Consider the following 13,486-nt stretch of genomic DNA (forward strand, 5'->3'; position numbering starts at 1 on the left):
TATTACAATTTACAATAACTGTTTTCTATTGGAATACATTTTAAAATCGAATTAATTCCTTTGATGGCAAAGATGAATTTTCAGCAGCCAATTTTCTCCAGTCTTCAGTGCCACTTGTTCCTTCTGAAATCATTCTAATATACTGATTTTGTGCTCAAGAACCATTTCTATGATACATTTTCAGAAAATATAAAAAACAAACAAAATACAAACCCTGCATTTTTATGAAATAGAAATCTTTTGTAGCATTATACATGTTTGTAATGTACATTTGATGCACTTTACGCATCCTTGCAATATATATATATATATATATATATATATATATAGGTGCACTTGGAATAAAAATTCTAGAAGTTTTCCTTTGACATTTAAATCTCTGTCTTATGACAATAAAAGCAGTGCAGTACAATAAAACTTTTATTAGTCACTTTTTCTGTTTCTTACTATCTAAGTAGGCTGCTTTTGGCCAGAACAAGCTGAAAAGTGGACAAGACATTATTCAGAAGAGTCAAAAGTTTGTTTGTTGGGATTAAAGATAAAAGCCAAACTAACTACGGTGACATTTTCAACAGGATAATCTGTTGTTTAGGTATCAGTGACAAGCAGTCAGAGGGAGGGCAGAGAGAAAAGAAAGAAAAACAGATGTGTCTCATGTTGGGAACAGAGCTGTGCTGTGCTCTGAGATCAAGGCAAGCATATTCTGTTTACTGCCTCCAAGCTGGAGAGACACCATTATCAAGCCATGCTGGAGAAGAGGTACATGGCAGGGAAAACAGAAAGAGAGAAAATGCACTGAAGTGTAAACAAGCATATTCACACCTTCTCTCACACTCTCTCCTTTTCCGCACGCTTTCATTTGCAAGCAGATATCAGATGCAAAGAAATACTCCTCCCAGAAAGAGAGAAAATGCACTGAAGTGTAAACAAGCACATTCACACCTTCTCTCACACTCTCTCCTTTTCCGCACGCTTTCATTTGCACGCAGATATCAGATGCAAAGAAATACTCCTCCCTACAAAAATCAACAAAGTGGCCATGAAAGATAAATGTACAAAAAAGGCATACAGAGAATATCACAGCATATCGGTAAAACACAAACCAACAGCTGTATTGAGACTTTTTGCTCTGCAGTGTTTCATGTGGTGGATGTTGACAGGATTGTAGCTAAAAGCGCTGCTCCTTCTGCAGCTGACATTGTTTTATGGCAGCCTATCTACTGACCCCATATTGTTTACTTGTGTTCCTCATTACCTGGCTGAGCTCTGCCTGACCACAGGAAAGGAGCTGAAGCTTTGAAAGGAGCTCATTTTCCCTCTGACCTGTAATAAACTAAGTACAGCCGTCAAGAACTCTGAGGCAGAATCGGTCGTCAAACTGAGCTTATTGTTTATTGTCATAATAATTGCAGTCAACATGGACTCTACGCCTCGTTGGAATAATTATATGTTGGTTAAAAACACACACACGAATTATGACTTGTATAAAATACACATTCGTTTGTTACATTGCACTTTTTTAATACAGTAACAGTAAGATTGTGAAATATTATTACAATTTAAACTATTTCAATACATTTTGAAATGTAATTTATTCCTGTGATGGAAGGAATAAAACTGACTTTACAGCAGCCATTACTCAAATCTGCATTGGCACATGATCTTTTAAAAATTATTCAAAAATGCTGATTTGGAGCTCAAGAAACATTTCGAATTATTATCAATGTTAAAACCAGTTGGAATGCTTAATATATTTGCGAAAACAGTGATAAATTTTTTCAGGTTTCTTTGATGAAGAGAAAGTTGAAAACACAAATTAATTGTAATATTGTAAATGTATTCACTGTCACTTTTAATGAATTTAATGCTGAATAAAAGTATTCACCTCTTTTGAAAAATAAATGAATAAATAAATAAAATAAAATCATACAGAACCAAAACCTAAACTGTACTGCATATACAGGTATCAGACAAATATCGGAAGCAAATAATATCAATATTTTATTCATCTTATCTAGTAAAACGATTCCATATTTTTATGCCCAATTTTGTAGCACATTGTCACATGTAGCCAAACCTAATATGTAAAATTATTCTGGCCAAGAACCACCAATTTAGGCAGGAAGAAACTGTCTGACATGTAAAGCGACCAACCACATTTTGTTTTTCCATGCCTTTTAATAGCATTATCTGAAATAGATTACAAAAGCACAATAATTACAAGATTACAAGACCACAATATATGGCAGTAAACAAATAACGCCAATAAATAGTAAAAATAGCAGAAAATGTATGTAGACCTCAGCATTTCTATGGAATCCAAATTTTATAAGTACTGATAATTTTACCAATACAACATACAATTCTACTCACATATATCTAGTTTACTTCCTAACAAGTGTCTCAAACCAAATTCTGATGCCACTAAGCTTGCAAACTTTGGCAAGCCCAGAGTTTAGTTCTTCCACACTGAATAATCAATGTGGATTTAAATCATATTTAATCTAGTGAATTTTACCAGCGCTCACCATTTTACTGCATATACATTAGCCAGTTAGTGATCAGACTGTGTGGATGTGGCATGTCTTTATGGATCCACTATCAAAAGCCTGTCAGAGCAAGCAGTAAGTTGTCATTCAGCAGATGCTTTTACCCAAAGTGACTTACAATTTACTTAAGGGTTGCTCACACTGACAGAGATTAAATAGGATTGCCAAGTAGCTGTTCTGTCGGTTGCTAGTAGCAAGTAACAGCTAAACTATATTATGAGGCAAATCATATCGCAGAGTATTTGAATAACCTTGAACTTCAGTATCGCTAAGAGTGTTCATGTTGCCTCCAATCGGCAACTGAAAGTCAATGACTTCCAAATGCTTTGTCACTGCAAATCGCTGTCAGTCTGAAAGACCACAGGGTCAATTGTCCTGGAGTGACCTGAGGTTAAGTGCCTTGCTCAAGGGCAAAACAGCCAGGGACTCAAATGTATAAACTTTCGGCTACCAGCCCAGATCTTTCACCGCTACACTAGACAACTGCCACAGCGAGAAAACAAATGCAGCCAAACGCAGCCAAATGTTCTCGCATCTTAGTTTTTCTAATCAAAACATCTGCGAAAAATGGTTGCGCACACAAGCTTCTGGACTATGACCAAAACCTGAACTCCAGAGTCCTACTTACAGTAATTGATCTGGACTATTGATCAAAGCCCTCTCAGCCAACGACCTGCTCTGTGCATTTGAAAAGGATAAAAAAAAGTATTTTGATGACATATACGGGGTGTTTACTCAATAGATACGCATACATTAACAGCAGCTCAGAAAGGTCCGAGATGTTGCGCTTGGGCTAGTGCACGTCTGGATGTGAGAATGTGTATGTGCGTGCAATTTGCGGTTAAGGACTGGTGTGGGCAAAGGACTATCATTATGTTCCCTGCGAGAGGTCATTGCCATGGAGAGCTTTTCATAATGATTACACATGTCTCACCTCGGCTCTCTGTTCCCTTTGGCAAGCGTTGAGAGGCACTGTGACACACATATAAAGTCCGTTTAGTGCTCTCAATCAAAAGATTAGTCCGCACTCAACATTGGCAGAGGGAAATGCTGAAAATCAAGGTGTTTTAACAAGCTGGATTATGAGCCAAATAAGCACTGGGAGAGAAAACGTGAGTGCTGTCTTTGCGTCGGCTTTCCAATTTGTCCTTCTGATAATAATCATTTTAGCAGTGACAGATCACTCGTTGCAACAGAAAGATCAGTCACACGGATGATGAATAATTCAAAAACAGGTAATTGAAAATTATACCGAGCGAACTTCACTTCACAAGTGATTACTATAAATGGAGCCCGATCGGTGTGGCATTTTTCCCGTCCTGTTTATCACAGGGCTGGTTGTGATGTTGATGTGCATGAGTGACAGGTGCCTGGGGGCTCCTCACCTGTTCCAGTCTCCAGTGGAACTCTGCCGGCCTGAAGGAGTCCAGCTGAATAAAGTCTCGCCTCAGAAGAAACACCAGACGGCAGTTGTGGACATATAGAGAGTAATGATGCCTGTTCATCTCTGCAAAAAGAAAACACAGAAAAGCCTTACTGTAAGGGCGTCAAAAAATAATGCTTGACAGGGTAAATAAATGATGTGTTATTTTAGGACTGTAAAATAACTTTTCTTCAAATCACTCACAATGGTTGTCAAAGCAAGAACGTCATGTTGATTAAAGATTTACATTTATAGATTTCCATGCCTCGCTCTGAGAGCTTGTCTGAACTGCATAGTCATGTTAGAAAAACTCTCGACTGTTATACAAGGCTGAGTCATACAAATTACACTACAAACAAGGAGATAAGTCTTGACATAGAGAAAAATGAACAGATACCACTGTGGTTCTGCAGAAACTCTAAAGGGAATAATTCCAGTCAGGGATGGACTGACTGGCAGGATATATTTCCTGAATCCTGCTCAACAATCCAGGGATAACCAGCTTACTACCAACCACTTTTTACTCATTTATAGAATGAATGAATTGACACCTCACATTCAAGTCTTACATTACTAAAAAAGATATATATATTCCAAATGAATCCAGTTATTTTGAATTTTCTGCTCATCAAATAATCCTAAAAATGTTTCAAGGCTTCCACAAAAATATTAAACAGTGCAATTGTTCAGCAAAACGTTGATAATAATAAGATGTTTTGCTTTTTCTGAAGACTGCGTAATGGCCACTGAAAACTTATTATATATTATATATTACGTAATATTATGTGTATTATGTACTATTTTTCCTGTTCCATTTTTTTTTCCATTTGGGTTACTATTGCTGTCATCGAATGCTTACTTTAAGTTGATCTTTAAAAGTACTATTAACTTAACACTATAATGTTGCAATACCATTATAATGTTGCAATGCAAATTCACTAGCACCATTCAAGTTAAGTTGATCTTTAAAAGTACTATTAACTTAATAACACTATAATGTTGCAATACCATTATAATGTTGCAATGCAAATTCACTAGCACCATTCAAAACAAATTAACTTAACTTAACTTAACTTAAATTAAATTAAATTTTAAATAGCTTTTAGCTTAATGGTATCAGCCAAGATTTAATCTTTTGACAGGCTATTTAGAGCTGGTAGACCACCTTGGCTTTGATGGTTACTACTAAATACCAGCAACAAACCTTGCTCCAAAAGCCATTTTACCCTTAAGCTGGAATTATATTTTTTCCCAGCTTTATTCAAACTAAATGTCAATCCGTAACAATGCTAAATCCTAACAGGATGTGCATGAGAGAGCTGCCATTCAAACTGAGACTCCTGTTAAAGCATTTTCTTCTCTGTTATTGAAACGTTTCACTGTTCATCACGTGTCTTACTCAAAGAAAGTCTGGACTGCTTTCACGCTTTCTCAGAAGCCTCTCATTGATCAAGGTGGCTGCCACGTCTCCTCCACACGGCACCCCTCTCCACTCACCTCAACGCCACTGCCCGATGTCTCTTGTGCAACTGCTTTTAGTGCATGTTGAATTGATTTAGTCTCACACCCACTCAACATGACGCCTGGGATCAATGAACTCGAAAGAGCCCTGCCAAGCAGTCGGCCCCCATCAGGGCCACTCGGTCTCAGAGAACTGGCTGCTGACAGTCACGCTGCATTTCTTCCTGACTAGAGTTTCCCTGAGAATTTTGTTCTGAACCACTCTTTAATTCATGTCTAATCCATAGTCTTAATCTCTCTTTGGTAATTTCCAAACATTCATTTTGCCATTAACTGTAATAATAAGAGATTTTTGTTTGCACAAGTACAGCCAGTGCTCCACACAGAGATCTGATCTCATTATCATCCAGTCTGTCTGGAATGACATGAAGAAACACAACAAACTGAGACAGACTAAATCCAGAAGAACTGTGGCGACGTCTCCAAGATGCTTCAAGAAACCTACCTGCAAAGCTACCAGAAAAACTATGTGCAAGTGATGGTCAATGATGGTCACACCAAATGTTGACTTAATTTAGTTAATAGAAGTTAATTGATGAAGAAAATCTATTTATGACATTATTTTTGACAGAATCCTCATTTTACAGCATTCAGATCTCTGTGTTGAGCACTGGCTGTTGTCAGACTGCTTGTGAAAACAAAAATCTCACTGGATTATTACAATTAATGTCAAAATGAATGTTTGGAAATGTAAACTGATATTTCCTACTGACACACTACAGCAAAAGATAGAAATAACTGGCTTAAAACCATTTTTAGCTGGTGAAAATACTAGTGTTCTAATAATTTTGGCCACCACTGTAATCTAAAATATCTTAGCACTATTTAATGAAAAAAAGTATATATAAACCCCTCTTAAAGGTTTAACACATGCCTACTGAGTCACCATAGCTCACCAGTTTTATCAGAATTACACAGCAACGTCTCCTTCTCGGCTCTCAGCCCAGGACTTGGCCCATGCTTCATCCATGTTGCTATGGTAAACTGATCCGTCAGGTTCTGTGGCACAACCCACTCTGGGATATTGGCCGCCTGTCGTCCATCAAATCTGAAGATGAGGTCGCTGTCTCGGCCGCTGTCTGTCAGCAAGGAAGTCGTCCAATTGGTGGACACGCTCGGCGCCGGGAGAAGGTCTGTGCTGCCCGAGGCTGCTCCTGCGGAGATAAAAGCACAGAGGTTAGTTCAGGTTACTGCAAGAGGCAGCAATGAAAAATTATGTTAAAATTTAAAGTTAGTTAAAATCATGTTAGTTGCCCTGGCGTTCAAATATACTGTTCATACAGCACACTTCAAATCAAATTAGATTACTGCAAGAGGCAGCAATGAAAAATTACAAGCTGTCTGTCACAAAGAGTTAAAATTATGTTAGTTGCCCTGGCGTTCAAATATACTGTTCATACAGCACACTTCAAATCAAATTAGAGATGAAAAGCAAGTAACATTTGGTTTCGAGACCCACATTCAACCCTGACTGAAATGTCATTTCTGAAAGCAAACGTCTCATTATAAAACTCATTGCTGTCGGATGTGGCCTAGCAACATTTTGGCACGTTAAGCTAGGGTGATCATGTGGGTTAAAAGAGTTTGAGTATGGATTCCTCATCAACCGGGAAGCATATGTTAGGAATATGTAAACTATCCCTTTAAAAAAGGCAAAACTTTGAAATATAAGTAATTGTGTTCACACTCACTTTGAGGACAAGTCTAGTACAGATGCCCTAAATATGCAAGAACAGCGCCACTTATCAATCTTTGATTAGCCTCCTGTCATCCTCCCTCCCTCCCATGCCTCTCTCTGCGTGTTTTATTTGGGAGTACAGGAGGATACTGAATCTTTTTCCCCCACTCAGGGGTGACAGGACGGCCAGCACAGAGAGACAGAATGAGCGATGAGCAGCGGCGATGTCAGAACAACGTGTTCTCATTCCACAGCTCCACATCACTCACTTCGCCACGGGCCCAAAGAGAGACAGGAGCGAGAGGGAATATGGCAGCGGCGCTGCTTTTAAGCTATGCAATATTTATTTCTGCCAATCGATATTGGACGATAAATTCACCGCCAGACTCCAAGTGAGCGTCTGAGCTCTTCTGAGAGAATCCATTTCCAGCAATACCATAAAGGTACAGGTCAATGAGATTACATTACGCAAGCAATTTCTAGCGCTACATGAGTCTCAGTGGCGGCTCTTGCCATCAAATGTCCAGTCCAGAATAAACTGTCTCCATTTCAAGGTTGTACACTAACGGTTACACATTGGGTCTTTGCGATTTCCATAAAAAATATATTTATCTAAATTATTTAGGTGTGCTTTAAAAAAAAAATATCATACTTGGTTGCCAGCTTTGATGTCTATTTCAGAAACACTTCAAAAATGTCCCTATTTTCAAACAATAAACACTTATTTCAGCTAACTGTACAAAGTGCTTGGGCAAAAGCGACTGACATCAGCAGGGGACAGGTGTGCTTTAAAAAAAATATATCATACTTGGTTGCCAGCTTTGATGTCTATTTCAGAAACACTTCAAAAATGTGCCTATTTTCAAACAATAAACACTTATTTCAGCTAACTGTACAAAGTGCTTGGGCAAAAGCGACTGACATCAGCAGGGGAAACAATTATTACTGAGACAGAGAGAGCCAAGATGGTAAAAAGATCAACACACTTAATGCTTCACAAATCAGTCAGAGCTTTAATCACTCCACAACTGTGTGCCAGAGTGGCTCTGACTTCATAATGCATCAGTTTCAAAGAGTCTTTCATCAGATTAAAATTACTGATTTATTGAGATACATGAAAATCGTTTTATAACCCATTTAAAAGTGTGTTGAACATGCAATATGTGTATATGAGATATGGTTAGGTGAATTGTAGGGATGAACTGATATTAAAATTCTTCCCCATACTAGTAAGCCAATAATTGTTTTCAAGTTAGACTCAAAACTCATAAATTGTCATACTCATACTACTTTGTCTAAATAAATAAAAAATAAAATCAATTGCTTTAAGAGCTAGTAGTTACATGTGAATTTGGGCAAAACAACCTTATAATCTATAGTATGACAAAAGAGAGAGAGAGAGATTTAACAGTGACATTAGATTATTAATGCTTTGGAAGACTTAAAGTCCAAAATTTTCAAGTGCGTTTTTTTTTTTTTCATATTCGTCATACTTTTCTATCACAATGCTTGCTACGGATGCGAAAATGCAGAAAATCAAACCTGATCCGAATTTTTTTATGACGGACGAAAGTTTTGGAGGCAGTGTGTAAATGTGATTGACACAACGTGAGGTCGTATTTATTTTTTAAAGTGCGTACATTTTTTGAGGAGAATTTAGACTCAGTGTGCAAAGACCTTTAGAAGTGACTATCACTCACTTAAAAACTTGAAATGCTAGATGATGGCAAAATAGGGGAAATGTACATGCAAAATTAAATATCCATTGTACACAGTTACATGCCCAGTATTGAATAATAAATTATACATTCTATAATACTGTGCATCTCTATTTGAATGTAAAAGTTTGTGAATTGAATTAAACTCATTAAGCTCAGCAAACCAACTCAAAGCAGTTCTGGACTGACTGATAAAAGACTTGTGTTGAAGTGGACCATACCACAGAGCTTCTGCAGAGACTTCTCAGAATAGGTCTCTCTGTCACAGCCCTTCCCAATATGGCTGGTCTGCAGTTCCACCATGGCTCGCACTGAAGATAAAGGGCCATCACAGGTCTCCAGGTGCATCTTGGGAAAGAGCTGCTTGCTGCCTGTTCCAGGTTCATAATCCAAACGCTTGTTCCAACCTGGGAGAAAAACACATATTAGAAACCAGAGACTTTACAGTTCTAAAATCTGTGTAAATAAATATAAATATAAATATGTAAATCAAAGTTTGATCTAGTGAATCAAATTATTTGGTTTATTTATAATATTTATAAATATATTATTTTAATTGTTCATTGCTTAATAATAATAATAATAATACAAAATATAGCAATTTAAAATAAAATACCCACCTTTATTATTAATTACCCAACTTTTCCCCATCATGCTTCAACACCCTTTAAAATCACTATCACTTTGACACACTGGTTATTTGCTTTCATATCAGAGTTCAGCTGTCGCTACAGCATCTGTTGTCGCCCCATATCAGATTTACATTATACGCTGTATCCTTTTTATCTTTCAGTACAAACACGAAGAGGTAAAACCAATCGTGATGAAAGCTATGGTTAAAAGCAAACAGCAAGGTCAAAGGAAAAAGGAATCCATCTGGAATTATTTTCTTACTGACACATGTTACCCCTCCTGGTCAAGGCTGGAACATCACTGTGCTTTAGTATGTGTTCATGCATGTTACATTACTCTGTCTTGTGTGCTTTATAAAACATGAAGCTTAGAGTAAGAATAACCCTTAAGATAAAACATCTCACTCTTCCTTGCTGGCCTTTATGGACTCTCTCTGTATAATTCAGAGAACCCAGTGCTTTGTATTCACCTCAGCAGAGAGATATTCCCTCAGCCCGTTTCCCTAACTGAATATCTTATTACATTATTCATTGGCACTACTGTGGATAAAATGGGGCGACAGTACAGTACCACAGGCCTCCATCTCTACCTCTTTTTGAGGGAAAGGTCTTAAAAAAGTTCCTCATGAATATCTGAGGTAGTCGTTCTGCCCCAGATAAACTAAGCAGAGAAGCTTTATAGCTTACTTCAAAACACAATATATGCAATAAAAAAACTTTTTCTGAAAAAAAAAAAAACACCCAAAAAAATCTAAAACGGCAGTGGGTCTTCTTTTAACCCAGCATCAGAAAGAAAGCATGTGCAACAGGACTTTGGAAGAAAGAGCTTTCGGAGGCATGGCATCAAAACAACGTTCTATGTGCGCTGCGTAATGACTCATCTATTCCCTGGAGAGTGAATAATTCCCTCGATTATCCAAACACACCAAAGCCAGAGGCCAGACTCATTCCGTTCAATAGAAAGACCATTTCAGGACCTCGGGGTGACGATTAACATTAACTGCGGCATTAAACATTCATTGCTTATTCGCAAATGCCATGGACGCCAAAAAGTCGCTGCAGAGCAACGCGGGGACTGATATTGCCACTGGAATTGCTGAAGTAAAAAATAACAGACTGGGATACGCATGGAAAAATAATGGGAGAGTGGGGGGTTCGGGGTGACATGGTGCAGGAAAGGGCTACATGACAGATGGACAGGAAATTAGTTGGCCAGGAAACTCACCTTATTTCTGTCACAGAGTTTCCATCATAAGACTGCCTTGAGATGTTCACGGATGAATGTAATGCTAATTAAAGACTGGAAGTGGTGCGTTTGTATATTTATGGGGTTCTTCTAATTTTATGTTGCATTATGTGCATTTTGAAATCTAATCAGGGAGTGTAGTGGAGAGTGAGAGGAAACTATTAGAGACAAAAAAGCGGAAAAGATCAGGATGTAATGCTGGTCAGATTCAAACCTGTGTCGCCACATATAAAAAAAAAAAAACGTATAGTACCAAAGCTCTGCGAATAGCAATGTCAGATATTTTTAAAAAGTGCAGGTCTGCTACTCTGTTTTTACTTAAATGAGAACGTTTTAAATGATTAATTAAATGATTTTAATTAAAACATGGGGTTGATAAAAGTATGTTATTGTTTGACATTTGTTTTGTTGTTTTCTACATTATCATCTGTAAATTACATTGTCCTTCAAAAGTCTGGAAACACTCTAGGCAAAGTGGAAAAAAATCAGTATGAATCATAATCATTATTTTATGATGACGTTGTACTGAAAAGGATCAAATCAAGCTCTAAAAACATTAATTTATATTTAATCAGAAAGAAAATAATTATAGTTGCTTTACTGCATTTATGCCAATAAATTATAAAGATATAATGGCAAAAGTAATTATTTTATAAAATTTCGTAAGTAAATTGCATACTTTAGTCACAATAAAATGCACTAAAATTAATATGACATGATAAAATATCGACCAAATTTAAAATTCAACATGAAAGAAAAAATCAGCCCATTTAGTTTCTAAATGCACATTCCCTGGTTTCATGTTAAATTATTTATCTTTGTAGGTTATAAACAAAAAGCAACGCACAGAACAGGAAAATAATGACTTGACTAAACTAAACTAAACTAAACTAAACTAAACTAAACTAAACTAAACTTATTTTCACAATCTACATCACGTTTCATCTTAACAACTTCCACTTCTTCTGTCACTTAAACTGCACAGGCTATTGGGTAATGTTAACAAATATCCAAACAGCAATTTAGACATTTTTTTTTATCGCATTTAGGGCCCTATCACACACCTGGCGCAATGCAGCATCAGGCGCGACGCAAGTGTTTTTTGCTAGTTTCAGCCCGACGCAGTTGTCATTTTCACGTCCTGCGCCACGTTGTTTAAATAGGAAATGCATTTGCGTCCATTTGTGCGCTCATGGGCGTGCTGGTCTGAAAACGAGGTGTGTTCAGGCGCATTGCTTGAGTGTTGCTATTTTGAGGCAACTGAAATAGACTGCACCATTGACCAACAAAAACCTGGTCTAAAGTCAATGGCGCAGTAGTTTTTTTGTTATTTAAAGAGCGTGTTATATAGGCGGGTCCACAGCGCGCATACACTCTGCTTATTACACACACAGGGACGCACAGCAGCACACAAACATGCCAAATATTAAAAATTAAAGGATTGCAATGTAAAAGATTATTATTGTGTAGGCTACATACCTGCGCCGTGCGCTTTAGACCATGTGCTTAGATCATTAAAATAGGGCCCTTGGTCTGGATCCATTACTACTATGCAACGCCCAAGTTCATTTTATTCCTAACAGATAAAATCAAGTCCAGCCTTGCATTTTTCTCTCAGTATATATCGTGTACACGGTGTAAGTGGAGACCTGATTGGCAGTGCCAGCTTTCTATGGGTTCTGCACTCAATGAGAGATCTGTCACTCTCAGTGGATGGTTCAGTAAGATGGGCCACTGGACGGAGAGATGGAGAGATCAGTGTTGACAGACGAGATTTGACCAGAGACAAAGAGAGGCTGCCCTATTACACGCTTATGGAAGCGGGAAGCATTACAACCAGAAATCCTCGCCCTTCACCTCTGCGGTGCCTACAATGATCATCACTCAGTCCTCACTTCCACCTCACTTCTTATGAATCACACTGACAACACAGGCCATGCAATCTCTCAGCCAATGACTGCTTATTCTCTGGGCGTGGGAGCCTGCCAGCGACTGTCAACACATCTTAAGGCCCTATCATACTTTAGATGATACCTGAGCTCAGAAACAGCAGTGACCCTGGGACAAACTAGGAGTGCTTGAGGAGAGAGAAAATGAGAAGAAAGCGTTGGCAACGTTTTCTTTTTTTCTTTTCTTTCATTACTTTTTTTTCCATGCCAATAAAACTACTTGAATTCAAAGCAGAGAAAAGGGATAAAAAGAAGAAAGGAAGAAAACATATAAACTATTATTTAAAAAAAAAATACAGATTTTTCATATATACAGTGGGTACGGAAAGTATTCAGACCCCCTTCAATTTTTCACTCTTTGTTATATTGCAGCCATTTGCTAAAATCATTTAAGTTAACTTTTTTTTCCTCATTAATGTACACACAGCACCCCATATTGACAGAAAAACACAGAATTGTTGAAATTTTTGCAGATTTATTAAAAAAGAAAAACTGAAATATCACATGGTCCTAAGTATTCAGACCCTTTGCTGTGACACTCATATATTTAACTCAGGTGCTGTCCATTTCTTCTGATCATCCTTGAGATGGTTCTACACCTTCATTTGAGTCCAGCTGTGTTTGATTATACTGATTGGACTTGATTAGGAAAGCCACACACCTGTCTATATAAGACCTTACAGCTCACAGAGCAAATGAGAATCATGAGGTCAAAGGAACTGCATGAAGAGCTCAGAGACAGAATTGTGGCAAGGCACAGATCTGGCCAA

At 37.7% G+C, this 13,486-nt stretch overlaps 1 protein-coding gene across 1 annotated transcript in view; it reads right to left on the reverse strand.

Annotated features, from left to right (window-relative positions):
- The window catches only part of LOC107668970 (calsyntenin-2-like), a 212,059-nt gene that overhangs the window by 42,088 nt on the left and 156,485 nt on the right, over positions 1 to 13,486 (reverse strand). The window contains exons 6-8 of the mRNA XM_016461051.1: positions 9,111 to 9,296; positions 6,390 to 6,647; positions 3,935 to 4,056 (exon numbers count right to left, since the gene is read on the reverse strand). Of these exons, the coding sequence (XP_016316537.1) occupies positions 3,935 to 4,056; positions 6,390 to 6,647; positions 9,111 to 9,296 (566 nt within the window). The remainder of the gene's footprint in view (positions 1 to 3,934; positions 4,057 to 6,389; positions 6,648 to 9,110; positions 9,297 to 13,486) is intronic.

This window comes from Sinocyclocheilus anshuiensis, unplaced genomic scaffold (assembly GCF_001515605.1).
Source record: "Sinocyclocheilus anshuiensis isolate Anshui unplaced genomic scaffold, SAMN03320099.WGS_v1.1 scaffold4, whole genome shotgun sequence".
In the NCBI taxonomy this organism is placed as follows: Eukaryota; Metazoa; Chordata; class Actinopteri; order Cypriniformes; family Cyprinidae; genus Sinocyclocheilus; species Sinocyclocheilus anshuiensis.